Raw genomic sequence first — 23,979 nt, forward strand, 5'->3', positions numbered from 1 at the left:
TTAATATGAAATATTTTCGGTTTATCCCTTCTCGAGCTACAAGCGAACATATACACTATCAATTAATTACTGCTGGCGATGAGTAACTACAGCACACAGTAAACGTATCAAAACAATTATTGGCATGCATCTAGAAATATAGCATTGACATTGGCTGTGCTGCCATCTGTTCTCAGAGTACAACTACGGCAGTTCTCTGAATGAACACCAGGTGTCAGAACTTCTCGGTGGTCTGCACGCAGTGGGGTTTGATCAATGGGGTTATTAGCTTCTTTTGGAACAGTAATTTTAGACATTTTTAAGTCTTGGACAATGGACAGGACCATCGCTAGGCATCTACCTACATTGGACAACTTGGGCATATATCTTTGCCTCGTGTAAGATTCAAATCCACGATCCCAGTGTTTGAGAAGTCCAAGTCAATAAATATATTATATATATACCACAAAACAAGGCATGGGGCATAGTTCCGAGAAAGTATTCTAATATTAATACTCAATGAATCAGTATTCTTTACTGAATTGATATAGAAAATCCCTTAAGGAAGTAGATACAACGAGAAATTGTTGCAAAAATGACCTCCTATCCGTGGGTACCTGATTTCTGGAAGTGGTACACTTGAATTAGGACATGGCATTCCAGGGTGGAATTCTTGTGCCTCTAAAGGGAATAATACAGGGCAAGTTCAAGCCAAGTCGCTGTAGTTGGTTCCGCGCAACAACACATTCCGAATTCGGACATGGAAACAACTGCCCTGGAGGAAATTAGAAAGAAAGAGTGGCAGTCGACTCCTGAGATTCCAGCGGTGAGGGGTTCTGAAGATACCATGCCGCCAGGTTGTGTCATATGCCTTCTTCAGGTCGAAGAAGACAGCAACAAGGTGCTGGCGTAGAAGAAAAGTATTTGCTATGTTGAATTCCAGGTTCGCCAAGTGGTCAAGGGTGGATCTTGAAATCCACATTGCAGTTTCGGCTCTCCAACACCCAGAGAAGACGATAGTTTACAATGCGCTCTGTTGTCTTGCGCAGGCACATAGTGAGGCTGATTGGCCTGTAACTACTTGCAGGCAGTCTCTGCCTGGTTTCCAACTAGCTTTTCTCCAGGCATCTGGTACTTAGCTCTCTATCCATATTCGATTGAACATGGACTGAAGAATCTTCATGCCTGAGGATGGAAGGTGAGAGAGTGTTTAGTTATGGACCAAAGGATGTGTTGCCACAATGTTCGTCCATACTAAATGTGGTGTTAGGTTATGTTAGGTTAGTTTAGGTTGGGTTAGTTTAGGTTATGTTAGTTTAGATTAGGTTAATTTAAGTTAGTTTAGCTTAGGTTAGTTTAGGCTGGGTTAGTTTAGGTTATGTTATGTTAGGTAAGGAAACACGAGGTGTAAAATTAAGGGCCAATGTTTCTGCGCTGTTCTTAGTAGCTCTAGAACAAATATCATAGTTGTTAGAACTACAGGACTCGGGACTTGACACTGGAAGTTACAAGGAAGATATTTACACTTGATGCCAGTACTTTAAGTACAAGCATGAAGCATGAAAATGACATCGTCTTACTTGTTATGTTCAAGTATCTCATCTATTTGCACGATTTACGGAAATAATCACATACTTGAATAAATACAGAGAAATTTTTTAATATTAGAAATTTTAAAAGGACACAATGATATGAATATAAATATGTACATATGATGCTAAGCAATAATGAATTATTAAATGAAAAACTGATATATTTAGTTTTGGGCACTTTTTTTTGTAATGTGCAAACTATTCTTTCAGCACTCTTTAAAAGAGTCTCAATAAATTTATTATTTTCTCTTATAATCCATCTTGTTACGTTTCAGCCACGATGCAGTCTTCCTTACGTGCCGTGTAGCCACTCACACAATGCACTCGGTCGAAACAACTGTTCCGTCTAGTTTGCGTTCCTCAAGCAACGTCACATTTAACAGCCCAACTCCTGTAAAGTATGTACAACGGAGTTTGTGGGTGGAGAGGGATTACGAGGGGGCACATTCACGTGACTCTCGGTATGAAGGGGGGAAAAAAAATGTAAGATATACATACACATCCAAAACTTGTTTCTAGAAACGGTGCTTTGCTGTACAGTCCGCAGTACTGATTAGTAATGTACACTTTATATACTTATTAATATGAAAGAACAATTGGATGATGCGAGAAGATTTTTTTTTCCTAAGTCGTGCATGCTACTATCCACAATCCATAATCCATACAATATAAAAATTAATTAAACATTTTTCATGAAACTTAAATAACATCAATGAATAATAGAATTAGAATGTTTTATGGGGCAAGGAGACAAAATTGTTTTAAAATATCCTGTGGGAGGGAGGTTGAATCATACTGAACCTGATTATGTTTCGGTAGCTACATCGTATCTAATTCTCTGAATATTGTGTAGATATGGTTTTATACATGTACAGGGACAAAGATTTTAGTTTCCTTTTTTTTTTTCTTTTTTTACGACTGGGTTAAATTTTATGATTAACACAGCTTATAGTTTTAAAAAGTTCAAAAACATCAACCGGTCACCGGATGTTCTATCCGCGTCCCGGTCAACGTCGTCCGTCTTATGCCTCGGGCATGTACAAATAATAAATAAAAATTATAATAAAAAAAAAACTACCATCTGAGAACAAAGACTATCTCTGGAATTCTACATAATAGGCCAGACCATCCAAGTTATGGACAAAATAGTACACACATCGTAGCAAAATCCATAAATATGCTTACAAATACATTTGGATGATTTTTTTTTGGGGGGGAAAAAGAAAAAATAATATGGAAAAAAAAACAAAACTGAGGATTGATTTGGTAATATGAGATCGCAAATACTGCATGTATAATTGGCTATGGGTGCCGCGCATCGCTCTCGCTGTATCCACGTCACTCCGTCTCCCAAGTTCTCCGTTACAAGAAGAACTGGCAAATAATGTCACAAAACAATATTAACGCAACCAGAACATGAGTTATGCCCTACTTGGAGAGTTTACTGGTGAGTATCGACTAGACAATTTCTTCAAGAAGACTAGCAGGATTTAGAAGAAAAAGAAAGCGACTGCGACAAGTCTAAAAAGGAAAGAGAGATCATTTAACGACAACAAAATTTCTTTATAATACACGACTAATAATACCTGATAATGCCAAAATGGAAAAATTTTGTTTCGTTAACGTAATACCAACAACAAACATGGAACTAACTATTCATTGAAAAAATTGCGATCAAGAAAATATATTTATTTTATTACAGATCGAGGGTCTGTAAACCACGTAAACAAACTTAATATAAGCCAGGATACAATTTCACTGAATCTCGGGGAAGCTCGACTGCGATCTGGATATATTTAATGCTAATACGTAATATATTTCACGACAATACTTCTTACGAAGCTGGTCTCTCTTTGTGACCAATACTGTCATGTACGTCGAGGGTTAATCGGCATAGGCGGATGAACGGTTGCTTGATCTGCCCTCTATTTACAAAAGTATTTCCCATTTTGTGTAAATTTGCATGTACAGAAAATGAAATAACTGAACGACATATTTTACGTTTAAACGAGAAGCGTTCTGTGAAATAAAGTGTGATTTCAAAGGCTAGCGCGTTTCATTTTTAAAAAATTTCTGGATGAATTGATCCAAATCACACGTACGATGAGGTCTGATAAGCGAAAGTACATTCTCATACTCGTAAGCTCTGTATCACATTTAAAAAATTTGCTTGGCAAATGGCCGTCGTTATAATTAATTAATTTTTGGCTAGTAGTAATAGCGTAACATGGTAACAGTCTTTTTTTTTTTAACTATGTCATTAATTTATTAATAAGAGTCACAAATTTGTACTCTTACGTAATTAAGAATCAAAAATCGAAAAAATCTTAAATAGATGAAATAACATCACTCGTACTAAGTCCGTTAAGCAATGACAAACAGAAACATTAAAAATCACAATAATTAACACAACTATGATGTATCAACTTTGATGATTGCACTTTTTCAGGGAGACTCGAGCGGGCGCCGTCTCCGTCTCCCTCCGTTTCTCAAACGACAGTTCGCGGAGATTCGTTGTCCTTCTCACCTGGTGATAAAATTTGAAACTTGGTAAACATAAAGAACATTTGAACATTATCTGATACGTGGCTTCTCGTAAGCCTGGAAACATTTTAGAATAATCTTAGCAGCCCACAAACAGATTAGAGCAGCAAAAATTCTGATTCAGTTACGTGGTCCCTCTAGAGCAACATCATTCTGTTTTTCACATAACGTGCGCGATGGTTCTACTCAGCTTTACTGAATACAGCAGACAGAATCCGCGGCTATAGTACGTCAGTCTTGGAACCAAGCGTTTAGTTCACGGCAGGTGGGAAACTGTTAATATTCCCACCTCTCCTCCCTGTCCTCCGTCTTAATTCTCTTGTCAATCACAGCGTCTCTTTCCGGCGGTGGCCTCTTCCCACTTGCCATGTCCCATTCCCCTTCCTTCCTTTCCTCCTCAACAGGGGATCCTCTCCCCTCTTCATCCTCATCCTCCTGTTTAATAAACTTATGTCTCACTTCTACAGACCCTTCCACTTCTGTCACCTCACCATCTGCTTCCTCCTCAGCGTCTTCTCCTTCCTCCAATCTTTCTTCTTCTTCCTCCTGAGGAGATGAAGGTTCTGACTTAGCACTTCCTCTGTCTTCATCACGTTCAGTTGACGCGGGCTGTGTCCGTCGGTCCTCGACAGGAACAGCATCTGACGAAGCGTCACTGCATCGATCATCATAAGGATCGAGAACTGGCGTTGGCTCCACGTGGACCGTTTCCTCATCCGTGGCACTCAGCTTCATGCCGTAGTCATCCGCAGCCGTTGCCTGCATCACGCACACGCCATTGATAATCACCTCCTTGTCACCTCTGCTACCAGCAGGTTTGTCTTTCCCAGTTTCTGTCGCGACAGCCTCCTGCCATTCAGGATTAACCCACTGAGGCGCGGCTGGTTTGCGCCTCGACGACCGTCCTGTTGCGGCAGGAACCACCGACGTTTCCTTCTTCACCGTGGCTGAGGCCGGAGTCTCCCGCAGGCTCGATGCCGAGAGATTAGAATCTTCGCTACCCATGTTGCTGTCAGCATCCTCCTCGTCTTCATAATCCGCAGGCTCTCGCTTCAGCCCCCCCATGCTTAGGTCAAGCCCACTGAACTGCTCCTTAGGGTCACATTCAGCTGTTGGAAGTAGGCCTCTACCGATCAGTGCAGCTAAGTTTGCGTTTGCAGCAAAATAAGGAGGGTAGGGAAGAGGGACGGAACCGAGACCCATGCGCTCTTTCTGTAGTTCTAACAAGCGCTGGTTGAGAAGGAGACGGAACTGAACAGGGTCAAAAGATTGCTGTCCACCATTGGAAGGATCATTGGTACGTGGCGGTGGCAATATCGCAGCGCCTTCTGGTGCCAGACCATGAGGCACCTGCTGTTTCAGTCGCATCCGATGGTTGTGGAACCAGTTGGTGATGGTACGTGAAGAGAGTGCCAGTTCAGAACTGAGAAATTCAATGGTAGCCACATTAGGATAGGAGTCCAAAGCAAACGCAAGCCGAAGAGCCTCCTTCTGCTCTTCAGAGAAGAGGACTCGCTGTTTCTTGGCAGAAGGAGGTCCGGGCCCGGGGCTCGGGCTGTGGTAGAATTCTGAAGTGTCGTTGGAAGATGTGTCGCTGCTGTTGTCAGCTCCGCCGCCGCCGCCGCCGCCGAGACCGCCGCCATGACCGCTGCTACGGCGCCTCTTGTTTGCCTCCCGCCGCTCATTCTTGAGTGCCTGCAGTCGATCGACGTTGTGCGCGTCACTCAACCAGAGCTGCATACGAATGAAAGGTTCACGTCCCTTGATGCTCAGCATGTGCCATGGCTTTGGCTTCGACAACAGCTCGCTCACAGAACCCTGTGAAAGACCCAGCACTGCCTCTCCGAAGATCTGAAATAAGGACGGTCCATCATTTATTGCCAGTATTCATGAATTCTTAGACAGAAACTTACACTCCTTTAGAAAGGAATTACGTCTAAACTGTTAATAACATTTTAAATACTCTGAATATTGTTTGATATTATTTGACGGCACAAATTTGTGAAATGAAAATATTCTTCAAAAAAAAATACACAAGTACTGCAACACACAGAATGAAAAAATTCTTCTCATTCAGTTGTTTTAGACTTCTCATGCGTAACTTTTTGAAATAAAAGAATTAGACTTATTTTTGTTTTGTTTTTTTCAGACGTTGCCTCCGTCATCAGGCAAGAAACAAGGAGGTCGACAAAACACTTGTTTGTCTGAGCCCGTTAAATAAATAAAGCTAGTTCTCATTAATGGGCTCGGTAACTCTTTCTCATTGCCTCCTTCTGCCCTGAAGCTGATGATAGAGCGAGCCTCCGGAGTGTCGTAGACGTATCTCAGGTACAGACAATTGACGGCTTCTAATTAACATCTTTAGAATAAGAGACTCACTGTCACAAAAGCGCAACAGAAGTAACATTTATTGTGACTGCGTTGCGCTACAGCTCAGATAGTTGGTTACTGACTTCCCACTGTGGAGGCCCAGGTTTGTACCCTGGACAGTCCATGTGGGATTTGAGGTGAAGAAACTGGCACTGGAGCAAGTATCTCTCCAAATCCTTACTTTTCCCATCAGTAGCATTCCACTCACTTGTTTCATCTGGGGAATGGACAGTGGCCCAGTTGCGCAGAGACATGGTCTCGCCCCATTGGAGCAATGAGAAACAGATAAAGAAAGACAATTTGGTGATGCGCTTTTGGTTTAGATGTCGAGTTTGAATACTATAATCATACTTTCTGTCCAATATTGTTGGCAAGAAGAGCTTCCTTGATCTTCGTCGTGATGACCTGCGTATCGAGGTCCTGTGTCAGTGCCGCCATCTCATAAACACTGGGCGTCATATGCTGCTGCAACGCGCGCAGAGCCGATGACTGTTGCTGATGATGATGATGGTGGTGGTGTGATGGATGAAGGTTAGAGTGAGATGCCTGATGGGACTGTTGGGACTTTTTAAGATCGGAAGTCGATAAAGATCCTATGGAGTGATGGCCTGGTGGAGTGACCATCAGGGGAGGAGGGGGTGGTTGGGGCACTGAAGGTGGTTGTTGAGGGTGTGGGGGAATAAGTTGCAGGGAAGGAGGCAGAATGGAGCCCTGGTTGTCACCAGAGAGAATTTTGTTTGACACGCCATCGGAGAGCTTCGAAGAGGGCAGCTGTGGTTTGCCAAGCGATGAACAAGCTGTAAATTAAAGAAAAACTCTTAATCCTCCTTACTGTAATAATCGTTAGTCTATTTTTTTTACATTCAATTATTTAACTTTCCTTAATGCCTCACTGATCCTTACTCTATCCAAACTATCAAACGCTCGCTGATAATCTATGAATAGAAGATGTAGAACTTTTCCATAATTTGGGATAAGGTGAAGATATGGTCACGACTCCCCATCCAGTCCTCCGCTGTCCATTAATTTCACCTATGTTGGATAATCGCTGCCGTTTTACTGTTTTAACTTCAGCTTCTCTACCAATTTTTGCGTTAAAATCGCCCAAGATAAGTAACGTATCGTGTCCATTTATATTTTCATTTAATGAGTCCAGCTTATCGTAAAATTTGTCTTTGTCTACCTCTTCTGCGTCCTCAGTAGGTGCATAGGCAAATATAATGGAGATATTATGAAATTTTCCTTTAAGTCTTCTTTTACACGATCGTTCACTGACTGGTGTAAATTCCATCAATTACTCTCTAACTTCTTTACTTATCATGAAACCTGTACCCCTTTGCCCTCTAGTTCCCGCTCCGCTAAACATCACCGCGAAATCCTTCTTATCTATCCTGCTGCTCCCTGGTCATCTTATTTCCTGCAGCGGAATTCATCTGCAATTTCTGACAGTTTGCCAACTTGTAGCATTGTTTGCACATTCCACGTCGCCATTCTCAAATCATTTGCCTTAATTCGTAGCTTAGTTCGTCGTCGTCTTTCATACCTATTCCGAGGCCTATTATCGGGTTTCCGGATTATGAAATGTTTCCCGGGTATCAGGTCGTCAGCCTAATGCCCCAACCTCCAACCTGGAGGACCAGTGGGCTGCTCTTTGTCTGGTCCCTGCCCTTCGACCCTACCAGGAGGTTGTAGAAAGTTATTGAAAGAAAATATTTTTCAGAATTCTCTGCTGCGATATTTTAATAACATAATACAATCTTTCTAAGACAGGTTATAGGTACCTTTGCTAATTTAAATATTTTGAATTTTAGTAAATATTGTTCCTACACTAAAATACAAGGTTGGTTCCTATTGAGCACAAAATATGAAAACGATAATGCATTTTGAACATGAAAATTTTGTAGTCCTTTTCTGACTACAAATGGTTCCCTCAAATGCAATCCTATAGACGGCTACTGTTTGATATGTCACGCGTAAAGACAACTCAGGTCTATGAGCTCTCTCACATTCATCAGAGACGTTGCTTTCTGCTGGCAGTTTATGCACATGACACATGTTTCCCCCCCGACTTAATGGTACCTGCACGTTGTCGTGGTAGTGGAGTACCTCAATGACCCCAAGAGCTACTGGTAGGGCCTCCCTAGCCAGATTGGTCGAGGGGGAGAGGTCAGACTAAGACAGCTACCCTGGTCCTCTAGGTTGTTCGCAAGGCTAACAACCTTGCACCATAAAAAGGAAGATGTTTCGAAACCTCGATCAAAGCCTCGGACAGACGGACCTAACAGAGGACCAAACGGAAGAGGAGAATTGAGGAGGCCATGGACCGAATACGGACCGGAGAGCCATAGAAGAAGAAGAAGAAGATATGTTTTTTCCAAATCGCTGATGACATTTCTCATCCCAGCATTAAGCTCACTTTAGAGCTCTTGTCTGCAGGTCATCACATATATCCTGAGAGGAGACAAAATTATCCATGCACAGTTCATAGTCAACCCCTCCCACTGTTCTAGTGAGAATTTTGCGTCACTTTCACTGTCAGATACGACTTCTTCATCAGAGTCGGTCTTCAGCTCCTGTTCAATTTCTGTTACATCCTTCAAAATTTGTGCCATTATGAAAGAATAAATTATGTTTTGATGAGAAAAATGTATTTTTTCTTCACTAATTCCCACTAACATAACTACGATACTGATGTCAGATTCTGCGTCTGCCACCTTCCAAATACACTCGCCACCTCGTCCCATCACCACCGGCGAGTTACGAAGACTAAATGTGGCAAAATACAAATGTATGACACAGGCCATTTTCTGTAATATTGCTGTGGCGTAATCACCCCTGACTCACCCTTCATCCCCCTCACCACCACTTCAGGACATGAACAAAGTATTTTTTTTATTTTTACGCTCTTAATAAGCTTTTTCGCTTTCATGGAGACGCCAATCTGAAGACTTTGAATAAATGAAACCAGGAATAAATCTGAAGTATAAGAAAGGATGTCATTTAACTGGTACCAGTTTTTGAGAAACACTGACATAAAAAAAATTAAAATATCGATGACGGTCTTTTGGATCGTAACATCCTAAGAACTTGTAAGCAGATACAAAAAGTCCACACTACATTAAAACTCTGAAGTACAAGAGTGACATCTTCATCGCCACGACAACTTCGAATCTCAAAAACAAAAATCATCAATTGTTATTTAAATTTGAATCAAAGATAATGAAAAAAGTTGTTATTCAAATTTTTTGAGCTGTTGTCTCAGAAGTTGTTTAAGAACTCACGAGGTCCACCCGCATAACTGCCGGTCCTCATCAGCTTCTCGGGTGCAATCTTGTATTGGCTGGCCACCAGTTTGTGGACCGCGTTGTCGTCTTCCAGGAACATCTTCATGCGGATGAACGGCTCCCTCCCTTTCTGCGTGAGCATGTGCCACGGCTTCGGTCTTGCAAGCAGATCCGACACGCTGCCTTGCGACAAACCCAGTACAGATTCACCGAACAAACGCTGGCTTATGGAATATTGACTTAGCGACTCCTTAACCTGAGGGAGATAAAAAGGTTTAAATAATACGAATACAAAGTATGTGCGGTATAGTCTCATAAATCGGAACTTAAGCTAGATGTATAGTCAACATTTTAAGTGTGCGCTAGAAGTAAGAGAGAAATTAAAATTACGTTTAAACTTGACACCAAATTTTAATGATATTAAACCTCAGAGACATTCAAGGCAAAATTTGATTTTGTTCCAAACATTTATGGGATTTTTAAAAAAAGATTAAATTTCTTTGTCAGCCGACAGCAGTTACGCGGTTTCTTAATTTTGACCTGATTCCTCTCGTTACACTAACGCACACTTAAAAGTGGTAAGAGACGTATGTAACGTGATTAAAGCACCTTTCTCAGACTGTTGTTGAGCAGGGCTGGTCTTTGGGGTAGTCGACTACGCCGACCACCCTGGGAGCCCGCTGTCTGGGGGTACCAAATCAGTCTTATAAAACAACTCAGTTTAACTCTTAATTATTTGTATTATTAATTTCAGGTACAAATGTATATATGCCATGTGCAGATAAAATATCATATAACAAATCAAAGTACTTAAAAAAAATTGTATAAATTTGAGTTTTAAGAAATGTGTAATTGTCTTAGTACAGGTACTTTTACGACACGACCTGCGGCTCTATTTTGGCAATTTCAAAAATGCAATTTGGTACAAATTCAAATCAAAGAACATTAGTAACAGCAAAAGTTCTGTCCTGAAGAAAATATTTCAAGGAACGGATATGAGATTTGAGGTCCTTCTGGCGGTGAAGATGTCAAATGTGATCCGCTGGATGTGACGTTCCCCAAAGGCCCGTCACCGGATATTCACAGACGACAATCACATACTTATTGTACCGGTTCTGATACTGCGATGGAGAACGCGACGGGAAACAACTCCATTATAATTCCATATTACAATCAAACATGGCAGAAACAAACGATCGTACGACTCAAATCGCTATGCCGATAGATAGATAGATAGATGAAGATAGAGGTAGAATGTTCCTCCGAAACATTGGTATCAACACGTGCATGGACACAGCATTAAAACTCAGAGGACTAACACTGCGATGAGAATCTCAAATCTCATAACATTGATGGTAGAAAATTAAAAAATAAATACAGTCCGTCATGCAAAACAGTAAAATATAGTGGTGCATCGAATGTTTACGTCTTAAATCCTGCACAAATGTCTATAATTTTTTTTTAAAAAAAAATGTTACATATCACATATAAACTACAGGACACAAGCGACGGAAAGTTGTTTTTTGTTCGCAGTTCCATGCAAATTGAAAGAGGCTTCACCGGAGAACCACAATTTGTGGAGAATACCTTCCTCGCCTCTCGACCAAGTGGCAAAATGCAACCTCTGTCTCCTGCGATGATCGGCAAGCTTATGCATCTTGTTAATTTTGTATAGAAACACGCGGATCCAAGTACAGGTTTTCACAGCGGTGAGTGTGAAGATTTCTGTCTTCTGGGTTGTTGCGCTGCGTAGTCTGGTCGATGTTTACTGACATCGACCAGACTACGCAGGGCAACAACCCAGAAGACAGAAATCTTCAAACTTTCTGGACATTATCCACTGTCTCGATTTTTTGTTAAAAACACAAAATTTCAGAGACTGGAATCTGTCTCACCTGAGAACAGAAAAATGGCCAATGACCAAATATTTTATTTTTTTAAAAATAAATTCTGTACACGAAAAAATTTCCACTGAATTTCTACTTAACTTTTACTTACGTTTGATTTGTAATGTTTCAGTCTGAAGTGTTTAAGATAAACAATTCATATTTTTTTGCATTCACCGGCTTATCGCTTGCCTCTACTCGGTAATCTTTGTACGACGAAGCTGATTGCATGTGCAATTTTGTGAAATTTTTTATCATGAAATGTTAAGTAAGCGGTATGGAATTCTGCCCCATTCGAGCACAATCGTGCATTATTTTATAAAGTAAAGCAATCGCATTACATGTCAATGTTGGCAGTTAGGGGAAAGGACGTACAGTGTGTCCACAAAGTCCCTTCAGGGTTTTGAAAAATTGTGGCGGACAAACAAATTGAGCTAGCCACATGCGGTTTGGGGCAGATTACAGTGAAACTCTTGAAGATGGTGCTCCACCTCTTTGGGGTCTGCTGGCACGCACGTACCTAGACAGGACATTTCCAGGAAGATGGATCGGCAGAGACGGTCCAAAGCCTTGGCGTCTACGTTCACCAGACATAACAGCACTGGATTTTTTCCTGTGGGGTTATGTCAAGAGCAATGTGTTCCGAACACCAGTTAATGGACTTGAAGAACTGAAGACCCATATCAGGAATGCGACCTCGGCTATTCCAGCGGACATGTTCCACAGAACATGGCAAGAGCTCGAATATCGTCTGGACGTCTCCGTGCTACCAAGGGAGCCCACATCGAGGTCTACTGACGTCAGTAAAAAACTTTCAGAGTTTCACTGTAATATGCTGCAAACCGCGTGTAGCTAGCTCAATTTGTTTGCCCGCCACAATTTTTCAAAACCAAAAAGGGAATTTATGGACACACTGTATAGCTCCCACTGATTCCAAACCTCACCAATACATGGGAAAGTGCTCAGCAGCTCCTAATGTTTCGAAACCTCAGCAATAGATGGGAGTAAGTGCTCAGCAGCTCCTACTGATTCCAAACCTCACCAATAGATGGGAGTAAGTGGTCAGCAGCACACGTTATTTTATACGTTTCTGACTTCTCGAGACTTGGAGCGCTCCTGAAGATCAAATTCTTCATTAAAAACTTACCTTAATTAGGGATATCAAGAAGAAACTGTCTATTGTATTGTGTAGAGGTTAAGAAAGGGTTTAAAATTCTGGTGCCTGATCGAGGAGGACACTAACCTTCTTGACAATATCCTCTGTATTCAGATTGTTAAACATGTCAAATTGCTGCTGTGTGATAGGTGGGAGAACAGCCTTGAGTGGGCGTTGCGACGGGCTGTGATGTGTCGGCGTGCTCGGTTGTGAGATGAGTGAATTTGTAATGGACGCCATGCGTTGCAGTGGACTTGCAGCGGCGGCTCCGCTGGAAAAGTCGTCGCCTGGCGTCATCGCGGGGGGCAGGATGGAGTTACTCAGTGGGCTGCTCGCACTGCTGCCTGTCGTCTGCTGCTGGGATCCACTCCCTGGGACCACCCCTGATCGGTAAAACAGTACAGGTCAGGTATTTCATTGCCGTCTTCTCGCTCTGATTATTCCGCGAAACCAAAATATCGTCAGCATTTTTAATAGAGAGTTACAGGGATGACTGTGGATAATAGGAATGACGTCCGCACTTCGCGGAATAAATGCCCACGGGGGGGGGGGGGGGGGGGGGACATCATCTCGGCTTATTTACTTGATCTGTATAGAATAAATTCCTTAAATCTCATTTTGACAGCATTTTATGTTAAAAACTTCAAAATTATAGTGAACATGACGCAGAATATAATATTCTGATACATAAATAACGTTAAAAATAAATACGCAGATTCTGAAATTTTTTAAATGCTTTTGGGGGGGGGGGATAATTTTTAAATTACTCACCAAATACAAAGGGTATGAAAGTTATGAGAAATTCTGTGTCAAATGAGGCGGAGACAGATCTACATCCACGTCTTAAGCGGCCCACCCACGTACGAGTTTGGCTCCGATGGAACCCGAGCCGAGCCGGACTCGTACGTGGATGGGCCGCTCTTTTATTGAGATTCAAGCCCACATACGTAACCGTTTAAAACCATCAGCACCAAAGCTACGAAATTGTTTAGGAAATTAAACTATTCACTTGAAACAAACGGAACTATAGTCACAGCACAGTTTATTAATTTCCACAGTACATATGCTCTATCTGTCAAAAAAAAAAATTAAACTGAAATCACGAAAGAAAATATTTTATTTTAATTATTGGAGATGTCCGCCGCGTTCCTCTTCAATTTATTACGTGATATTACACGTGCCAAGTGAACGAAGGTTTCTGTTCACGTAACAGACAGGAAGAGAAATTCTTTTTGGGGTTCTCGTTTCCGTACCTGGCTCGGTCTTTGGCCTGACAAGAGAGAACGCGCTACCGGCGTGCCTTAGGACATCGGCGACGGACTCCATCATGCTAGACTCCTTCTTGCAATCAACCCCCTCCATCAAGAGTTCATTTCCACCCCCGTTAGGCAGCTTTCCAGCATCCTTGCGGTCTTTAGGCAGTGACAGGTCCTGAGCGACCCCGTTGAGTTGTGCATGTTGATGCTGTTGTTGACTCAGAGCCTGCTGCTGCAGAGCCAGAAGACCTGGAAGACCTGGCAAATAACCAACATCTCATATAGAAATATCTTTATTCCATGGGTACGTTTCAGACTAGAGAATTATTATCGTCAAATTAATTTTGTTTCCGCTCTAATACACTAATGGAATGTGGTTTCTTGTCATCTGACGGGCCCTTGTGAAATACTTTCTCAGTTTCAATCTGATCCACAATGCGTACGTAGTTAATTGTAAGTACTGTTTTCTATGACTATTTCAAATAAGAGAAATTTCATTTTTTTAGTATGGCATCCCTGTGTGTTACGTTAATTCAATTTCACGCACTTGCAGTTCGCAGTTTAATCTTCTGAACGACAGAAAATAATGTGTGGACGATACAGACATTTAATTAGTTATAAATTACGTTTTATATGTTGTTGTTCTTTTGTATAATTCACGAAATGCGTTGAGTGCTGTAACTTAAGAGGTTGTGTTCCTTGGACGTGAAAAAAGAAAATACGTAAGAGTAGCCAGATCGGGGCGTCTCTGATAAGTGTTCTTCCGGCTGCAGGACTGACAGAATCCCTGGTGTCTGGTCTTTTACAGGTTAACACGGTCGGACTCACTGAGTTGCATTACAACTTCTTAACTGTTTTAAATATTTTAAAACAAAACATCGTAACTAATTTTAAAGTTTAATTTTATAATTATCTGAAATAACACTGGGAGAATAGATAAGTAATTATCTCAGGGCAATGAATTCAAATGTGTATTTGAACCTGGTAACAGCCACATTTGGCTGAAAAATGTAGTTCGAAAGAATAAACTGTGAGCTGTAAACGTATGAAAGTGACTAACGAGAATCAACAAGAATCAGTAAGAATTTCACGACTTTTTCAGTAATAAGATTGTTTTTCTACTTTTCGGATGCATTATGGCCAACTTTGTTTTATTTATTTCATAATATTAAAGTTTCACTCAATAATTAAGTCAGCCCTAACGCCAAGAAAATGTCGACGTACATCCTAACTGAAGAGAGGTTACGCTGTAAATACATGACAGAACTAACACAAGTTATTTTCGTAATTTTTTTTTTACACATTAACACGAAATATTGTTATTAGAATCACTACATCTATTATTAATACGCAAAATTAATTATCTATTTACTAAATTTTCATGTTGTGATGAGTTAGAAATAAACAATTTACGACTTCATAAAATAAGAATCTGACGTAAACCACGCTTCTTGGTCCAAATATGAAGGAGAGTAATAATATTTTGTTCTTTGCAGTCTTTATTAACAAAATACGGTAAACCTTTCAGTCCTAGGGAGAAATTCTATTGCTCTAAAAGCCCACGTAAATCCAAATTCATACTAAAGAGTTGGTGCTGATGGTCTTGGTTCCACAGTTTGAGACTCGTTTATAACATGGATGTCCGTAAAGCATTTTTCATTATCGCTGAATTTTGACCTCAGCATCAGTTCGAGTTTCAGTGTTGAAGGAACCATATTTCACACTAAGACGCAAACGATCATAAACCGAACAATTGAGCACATTACGTGCCTGTGTACGGGTTCATATGGGAAACCAAAAAAAAAAAAAAACTTTTAAAATTTGTAGAATGCTAGAAAAGAAACAAAACTGTTCGATATATATCGTATATCCAAGTACATATCATCGATGTGCACGGCAACCACTTATATTAATTTTGGAAATTGCCTGGCTTCACGGCTCCACGTGTCAAAAACGCGTAAGGGTCGTGAAGGCATACGCGTAGAAATTCAGTTTTGCATTTCGACAACAAATCTTAAAATGAAAATGCTCTTCAGTACCTGTGGGTAGGAGGCTATGTGGTCGCCATCATCGTTCTGAGCATAAGAACAAAAATATCTGCCCCTGACAGGAACTGAAACGCAGTCTTCCAGCACATAGCCACTCACCTCGCTAACTGCGATGTCCAAAATCAGGGTGAAGACACCATTTTCCCTCACCGTCTTCATCAAAGAGATCTGATTTTCGTAATTAATAAAATTAAAGATCACGCGGTCTCGGTGGCTTACCTGGAAGTCCTGCTGCACTGCCGACAGTGGGACAGGAGGATACGGAGTTGAGTTTGGCCAACTCCCGATGGTAAGCGTCTAGAGCCATTCTTATTTCGTCCTGGGTTCGATCCATAGGCCCGCCGCCACCGGCACTGAAGAAATGTGGGAAAAGCAGGCTACATCAACAAACGTAAGTGCTGTTCTCGGTACTCAGCAAATCAGCGTAAAATTAGAAATAAATCCGATTTTGGAAGGAACTACAGTTGTGATCTAGAAGATACCAACACTGACCTTTCGTCGTAGATCAAAACAAGTCCATATTTAGAAGAATTTAGACTTTCTTTAAATATTAGGGAAGATGTGCAAGGCATTATAATTTGAGCATGTTTAACCTAAAAAAATTCATCGTATTGTACAGGCTGTTCAATGAAAAAATAATGATTTTAGTGGCCAAGAAATTCTTTCAAATATCCATTAAATTATAAACCTGTATTTTTCTCTTAAATTTACAAGTCCTGTCTTCTGTTAAGGTTTTCATATTAGCCTACAAGCGCCATATACCCTAATTTCAAGGAGCAAAATCTTTCGTGAGATGCTGAAAGCGTTTCGACTGGCCAAAACATTTGCCACCTTTTATGAAATCTAAAGCTTTGTTACTGTGTTCACAAGAACCTGTGACTGTACCCTGTTCTGAGGTAGGTAAGTCCAGTGCACATCCTTAGATCTGATTTAAGATTGATTTTAACCAGGGCTTAACATTCTGAAAGAAGGAAAATAAAAAGTCTTACTTGGGTTGTTAAGAGTTCGTTGCGTGCTGGTGTTTCTTATGTTGAGCGCTGTATAAGATTTCTCGCGATTTTAATTCCATAACCTTGTAACGCGTGTTGTGAATTGTACGTCATTAAAGACGAAGAACGATGGGTAAATTCAACTTGCAAAATTTTCTCGACACCCCACCCCCCCACTGGGATTAGGCTAATACTTTTCACAAAGTAATACAGGTAAACCTCGATTTACGACGGGGATGCTTTCCTGGACGAACCGGCGTAAATTGAAGCGGCGTAAATCGAGGTTTACCTGTATTTTCATATTAAGATGCTGTATTTGTTTCTTACATGCACAATGCGTGTTATATGACCTGCCCACCCCATCTACCTTGATCTGATCCTAATGACCTTTGGTACAGGGTACAAACTGTGATAATGTAACTCTCAATGGCCTTTCAACTAAATGATGCTAAAATACGAATTTTTGAGACCTGATCCCTCAACTTGTTCCTTTGAAGCTTCTGTTGAATTGAATAATTAATAAGAAAGCTGTATGACTGAGAGGTGGGAGGGGCTTACCTTGGGAAGTGTTCGCGAGGCCCCCTCATGGAATCTTCCATGCGGCGACCCATCAGCTTGGCAAGCTCTTCCTGATAGATTCGTACTACCTTCTCCTGGGGGATATCATCATTTTCGTACTTCTTCAGTCGCCGGTTCTGAGAATTATCCTTACCCAAGGGTGAAGGGCACTGGAACAATGTCGTTGCATGTAATAAGGACCAGTGCAATACACTAAATTAGTATACGTATTAAAAATTAGAATGGCAGATCGGACATAGCTATGAATACTGCAAACTAGATCAATGCAGTAGAGTCCTGCTTAAGAAGTTGACAGTCGCTCAGCTGGTCACTGAATTTTATGGAACCAAAAGGTTCTTTTAACCGTGTGCATCTTGATTTCTTTTGAGTCGGACAAATCTCATCCACTCCCTCTCACCCAACTACATTAAAATTCATGTTAATATTATCCTCCCATCTACGTCTAGATCTTCCAACTGTGTCTTCTCCCTTCGCTTCATGGACCAAAGTTTCGTATATATTTCCTATGTCTCTCAATTTTGTACACCCAGAAATGAAGACACATCTGAATTCGAAACTGTGCTAGATCCGATTATTTTACAATTTCTGCAGTCACAGAATATCGAACTCACATAAACTGTTTTTATCTGAGTATGTAGCATATCACCATAACATTACACATAAAATAGATTACGGTTTCCGGTTCTAATTCAGTCACTATCACGAAAGCATCCTCTAAAAAGGTTGTATATGAACCGATTTATAAAAATGTTCCGCAAGACGAAACTTCAGTACTTTAAAATATTGTCCTTATTCCATAAAATTCGTGAAACGAGTTGTTGGTAGTGCTGAAGACAGGCATGTAAATTACCAAGACACGATGTCCTCCGAAGGCACGTAGCTCATATTTAATATAAGTTAATTTATGTAATAACTCTATCCATGAGTAAATGAAGGGACAGACAGACAGACAGACAGACAGACACATGGATCTCGGTAACGAGTTCCATAATTAAGCATTTCCGTTAACTACTTACAGTGCAAAACACACCAACAAATTTTACCTACTATGAAGTATATGGTATTTATCAATTTTAATCTAGACCGGAATTGATGTGACTGTACTTAATTTCGTACAATCAGTGTCTTGTATGCTCAATTCACGTGAAACCTAAATATAAGACACAGTACCCAAATGGTATAATCACTGCGTTCGTACGAAACTCTTGAAATAAACTTTTACTGTATACTGTATCCACCACATCAGTGACACGAGAACAAACTGAAGTTAAGGAAATCAAAATCTTAAGAAACTGAAATTATTTTTAACTAACCAACTGTCTGGCAGCAAAAGGTTACGACGCCTCTAACACGAAAGTCTTCAATTATATACGATTCTTATATATCTTCTTCCATGTTTCATCCTCACAAACTACTTATCTACGAATCATCTCTCGATGTCATCGTATCGTCTCCTTATTTGTCCTCAAATTGATCATTTCCCTAAACGTTTCTACACTAAAATCCCAACCTAGGCACATCTCATGAATTCACTATTTTAAGAATACTGGCTGACTGAAAGTTAGTTCCTGCTTAAGCAATATCCTTAACTGCTTACGTTCAAACAGTGCCCTGAGAACTTCGCTTTGAAACACTTGCCACTTAACAGTCTGAGAGAGATTATAATTCATACTAATTCAAAGTAACTGGCAAAATTACTTTGTGCAGGCCAACATCCTGATCTACAGGGTTTTGTGTCGCGAGCAACACCAGACATTTCCATAATCCGTTCTGCCGCTGTTCGTATTCGCTAGGCGGGTGTCGTATCTCACCTGTCCTTGGTGCGGAGATTTGCTGTCATTACTGTGGCTGTCCTCCACCTGAGTCTTCATCATATGACTGGCTTCGTTCAGGATGTGTGCTATCCTCTCTTCTGTCATGTTGTCGCCATCGCCTCGGGCGAAAGCTGGAATACCCGTGTCTTTTCCTACAAACATCACTACAATGTTACAGCCAAGATAGGCTTCACGTCCTGCGTCTTCCGGGAGAGGATATCGTCTATTCAGAATAATTGAATCAGTCATTGCAGTAACTAAGACATGGCTTTAGATAAGTTATGTCCGCAGAGCGTGTTCGATGGAACCTCTGCTCGGGGGACGTTTCTAACTTACAAATTACATCAACGTTTTTATTCTGTGACTCCCACACTGTGGCAAAGTAACATTTTGTTGAGATGCAACGTAATTAAAGTGACTTCAGAAATCGTGACGTGTTTCCGATTCCAGAATTTCTGTCTGTTGTATTTTTATACAGTTTAATTACAGTTGATCCACAAATAATCAATTTAATCGTATATTCACACTTCATTGTGTGCATATTTTACTTCAGAAAATAGCACACTTTGAAAGCGAATATAATTAAATTACTGTCTCCTTAAATTTTAACTCCAATGACTAATTCAACCAACAAGTAAATACTATTCCATGCAAAATAAAAGTTAGATGTGATTTTGAGTTTTAAACTCGTACTAATCGTTGACCATAATTCATTTGCCACAAAACACTATCATCACATTTATCAGCGCACAATATCACCGCTTCAATCAACTCATGCGACCGGAAAACAGAATAAATATTTCATATAGAAATGCTATACACCGAGCTTATATTTTCTAGCAATAATTTGTGACAATGAAACTTCTTTCCTATGTTCATATAACAAATATGCAGGAGAAAACATGTCATAAAAATACATATTATTATCTGTATTACCTTGTGCCCTACATACGCAATTGAAAACACGTGAGACGCTAATGAGATGATAATAAAGCATTAGCTGTATGTGTGTTTAATTATCTAATTTACGTAAATCAATAACATTTACTTTAATTTCAATAAGGCAGCTTGTAAGTTAACCACAAACCTATCTGACCAGGGATATTATTAAAAATATAATGAGAAAATTGTAATAAAGACCTAGTTCCGGTCAGAACTCATGATCTACCTTCCAAATGAACACTCCTTTAGTTCGACAAATCACATATTGTTTCTCTTACATTAAGGTAATGCGAGCTATACAACACAGCAATAAAATTCAATTTATTTTATGTGTTAGCGTGCTGAGAGCCTGAAAGCTGTTTAGTCACATGATCGAACATATTTTACTACTTGTAACTAGCATAAACATGTTACAGGTTACTGGGCCAATTTTATTTTTGAGTAAAATATAAGCCTGGTATGGAAATTCTGGTACAGATATGACATTAAATTTGTCGCACATAACCTCGAAATTTCGCACAGTAGCCATGTTTGTAATTATCATGGGTCTATTCTCAGACATTAGTTCAGGACAGTATGTCGAGTGGCGCTACCGTAGCGTCTACTTAACAAGTTCGTCCGTCCGCCATTTTGTTAATACTGACTAGGAAATGAAAATGTACGAGGTTGGGGTGGCTTCCAATAACATAATATTCATACCAAATTTCGTAAAAATCGGTAACTTTTTTTTTGGTTGGGGGGGGGGGGGGTAGAACTTAAAAATGGGACACACACAGAGAGCGCTGTGGCATCATAACCCTACATTCTCTTTATTCGGAAAGGAAAATAAACTGAAAACGATCCAAAATTAATTCCAAGTTGTAACCAGAAACTGCCCAGATGAGCGCCGAAGCAGTGCACACTTTAACAAAGCTGAAAGTAAAAATGAATATCGAAACAGTTAAAAAAAAATTGTTCCCGTAGTCAGACAACAGTTCAAGCGATAGGAATCGCTGCTAGGTATACAACCCGTACAGCACGTGAATCGAGCGGGACAGCGCCAAGTTCAGGCGGAGCCGAGTTCACCTGCTTTTCTCACGAATTACCTTAACAATTGTCTGCGGGCACAATATGTATATCAAAATCATAACTTTTAAAAACTCGAATCAAACACTAATTAAAAAGTTTTACCTGCAACACACTCGACGGATGAAAATAATGGGAGAAAAAAAAAACATAGTATCAAATCATTCAAACTAGAGACAAAAAGTCATTTCACCCCCTTTTATTGGACCTCAGAGAATTTGTAATATAAGTTGGTTACATAATTATTATCGTAACCAACTCCGTTCTCAAACGGTGGCATTGCCTTTTTATACGGTTGGTTCACTTAGGAGAGTTTGCGTGTTACTCAACATATGGATCGCATGCAGAAGGGATCGAAACTTTCGCTCTTTGTTTTTTAATTCTAGACGATAAGAATCTCGTTTTCTACGAAACGAGTTCTGGAGTGAGGGACATGGTTTATTATCCCCCTCGCATAATTTAATGGATCTTGCATGCGATATTAGACCTTATTGACTGGTAGGTATATTATTGGCGTTACTAAGCAACGCACTGGAGGAACAATACTCTCTGGCACATCTGTCTTTATGGTCGAATGTGCGTGTTGAAGAGGAAAGTAACAGATGGGAAGTTAAACACGTTCAAATGTCTCCTCTGTACGTATTTACAGCAAACAGCGGGAGAATTACTACAGACTTCAAAAACTAATCGTCATTACAGAGAAATATTAATTTTTTTTTTTCCTTAGAACGTTAAAATCAAGGATTAAACTACTACTACGAAGTCAGAGAAATATCTACAGAAATATCATTTTAATCTACGAGAGCTTGATTAACAATTTCATATGAAAATTTCACCAATTAAAACAAAGTTACGTCTTTTTTTTAAAAGGAAAATATCCATTCCGCTGTAAAATCATTATTAGGGTTTCTACTGAAAAATAAGTCTCAAGCGGGACGTGGTATTATGACGCTGATAGTATCAACATAAAATAAATGGTATCAACGAACACGTTTTCGCCCGTAGTGATTAGCGCCGGCGACTGTGAAATGCCATTTATGAATCGATGGACAGTAATCGACACGGATTGTATTCGCTTCAATGTTCCCCGTGGTCTCTGGCGTGTACGATTTCATGTAATTGCAGTTATTTTCCTGGCAACAAGCACTTGCGAGAATATATTTTCCCATTACAACAGACTGTCTATCCTCCATCGCGGACATTAATCCGTTCCAGGAAGAGAGACGCAGGTTGTGAGGCAAATACGATGACGTCTACTTATCTCGATTTCGTCACCAGACGTCGTTTTATGTAAAGCAGAATCAAATGACGTTCTACAGAAATCAGCAGAATTGAGGCAATAATCCAAAAATAACACACAATATCTGATTTACCAGCTCAGAGAAAATTGTTTTACTAAGATGCTAGGATTTCTACGAGTGCAAATTAGTCATACTATATAAATATATATATATATATATATTTATATATATGGATGTCTGCCATACGTAGCACATCGTAAATATAGCTAAAAAAAATGCGTTAAACTTCTATCTTTAAAGACCACACGAATATGTGTATTCATATTTTCAAAACACAAATACAAACGTGTTTCTTAATAAAATGCTATTTAACGACGCTGTAAAAAAGATCAGTTGAATAATAAAATGACTAGTGAACACTGGATGGGAACGAATATGGAAGGAAGCGGTCGTGGCTGAACATAATGAGAAAATCCACAAAATGCCTCAGTCAGGTTACAGGACTCCGGGTGGAAATCTAGAGCCGGAATACGAAGCAGGAGTGCTAACCACTCGGCCGTGACGTCAGCTAATTATGAAGGGTAACCGGTCTTTAACGAGTAGGGTCCCAACTGACAGGTAGTTTACAAATCCATCACACAGCAGGTTAGCACTGTAATAAGTCGCCCGCTTTGTATTCCATATTCCAGAGATGGCCTATGTGGTTCGAATCTCGACTGGAGTACTGATTATATAGTTGAGAGGTCCTCGTTAGTTCGTATGGGCGAAGACCGGACATTTCCCTGAAACAGGCATTCTTTCCAGCTGATTGTTCACATGAGTAAAGTTCTATTTAAATAGCTTTTACAGTTGACGCGGTGTGTTTAAAAAGACCGAGTCCACATGACGGTTCCCAAGTATAAACAGTCTGCAACTACAAATTTCACAGCGTTCTGTAGTATAATGACGACATGAATTTTAAAGGAAAAATGATGTTAGCATCTTTCGTCTGTCGGTTTTGTCTTAGACTAGCTCAGAAGTTTTAATTCTCGAAAAGGCGCAAATATTTTATGACTTCTAAGATAAAGATACAGATTCATTTCACCGCCTACTGTAAAATTACAAAATTTATAACAGGACAGAATGCTGCGTCCAAACGAGATATCTCGTGTTTATCACTGAAAAGATTAATCAGTCTGTGAATTTAAAGTCGACGAAAGACATTTTGCGCCCTGATTACATCACGCCACACACA

General features: G+C 40.1%; 1 protein-coding gene and 1 long non-coding RNA gene across 13 annotated transcripts in view; one reads left to right on the forward strand and one right to left on the reverse strand.

Annotated features, from left to right (window-relative positions):
* The first annotated feature begins 214 nt into the window (after window positions 1-214).
* Window positions 215-2,785, forward strand: LOC147875028 (uncharacterized). Its single transcript, XR_015537612.1, has 2 exons — window positions 215-1,177; window positions 1,847-2,785. It is a non-coding gene; the product is annotated as an uncharacterized LOC147875028 (long non-coding RNA).
* The window catches only part of ct (homeobox protein, cut), a 298,644-nt gene continuing 276,284 nt past the window's right edge, over window positions 1,620-23,979 (reverse strand). For 11 of the 12 annotated variants that reach the window (XM_087357925.1, XM_087357960.1, XM_087357918.1 and 8 more), the window contains 8 exons: window positions 19,495-19,649; window positions 17,663-17,832; window positions 16,335-16,492; window positions 14,065-14,325; window positions 12,899-13,194; window positions 9,767-10,025; window positions 6,837-7,282; window positions 1,620-5,966 (listed from right to left, as the gene is read on the reverse strand). In XM_087357925.1, coding sequence (XP_087214051.1) covers window positions 4,392-5,966; window positions 6,837-7,282; window positions 9,767-10,025; window positions 12,899-13,194; window positions 14,065-14,325; window positions 16,335-16,492; window positions 17,663-17,832; window positions 19,495-19,649 — 3,320 coding nt within the window. In that variant the 3' untranslated portion in view covers window positions 1,620-4,391. The remainder of the gene's footprint in view (window positions 5,967-6,836; window positions 7,283-9,766; window positions 10,026-12,898; window positions 13,195-14,064; window positions 14,326-16,334; window positions 16,493-17,662; window positions 17,833-19,494; window positions 19,650-23,979) is intronic. The other variant, XM_087357930.1, reaches the window with a different exon arrangement.

The sequence above is a fragment of the Zootermopsis nevadensis genome, unplaced genomic scaffold, assembly GCF_977971745.1.
Source record: "Zootermopsis nevadensis isolate Lab colony 2312 unplaced genomic scaffold, Znev_1.0 Znev_ptg000002l, whole genome shotgun sequence".
Classification (NCBI taxonomy): domain Eukaryota; kingdom Metazoa; phylum Arthropoda; class Insecta; order Blattodea; family Termopsidae; genus Zootermopsis; species Zootermopsis nevadensis.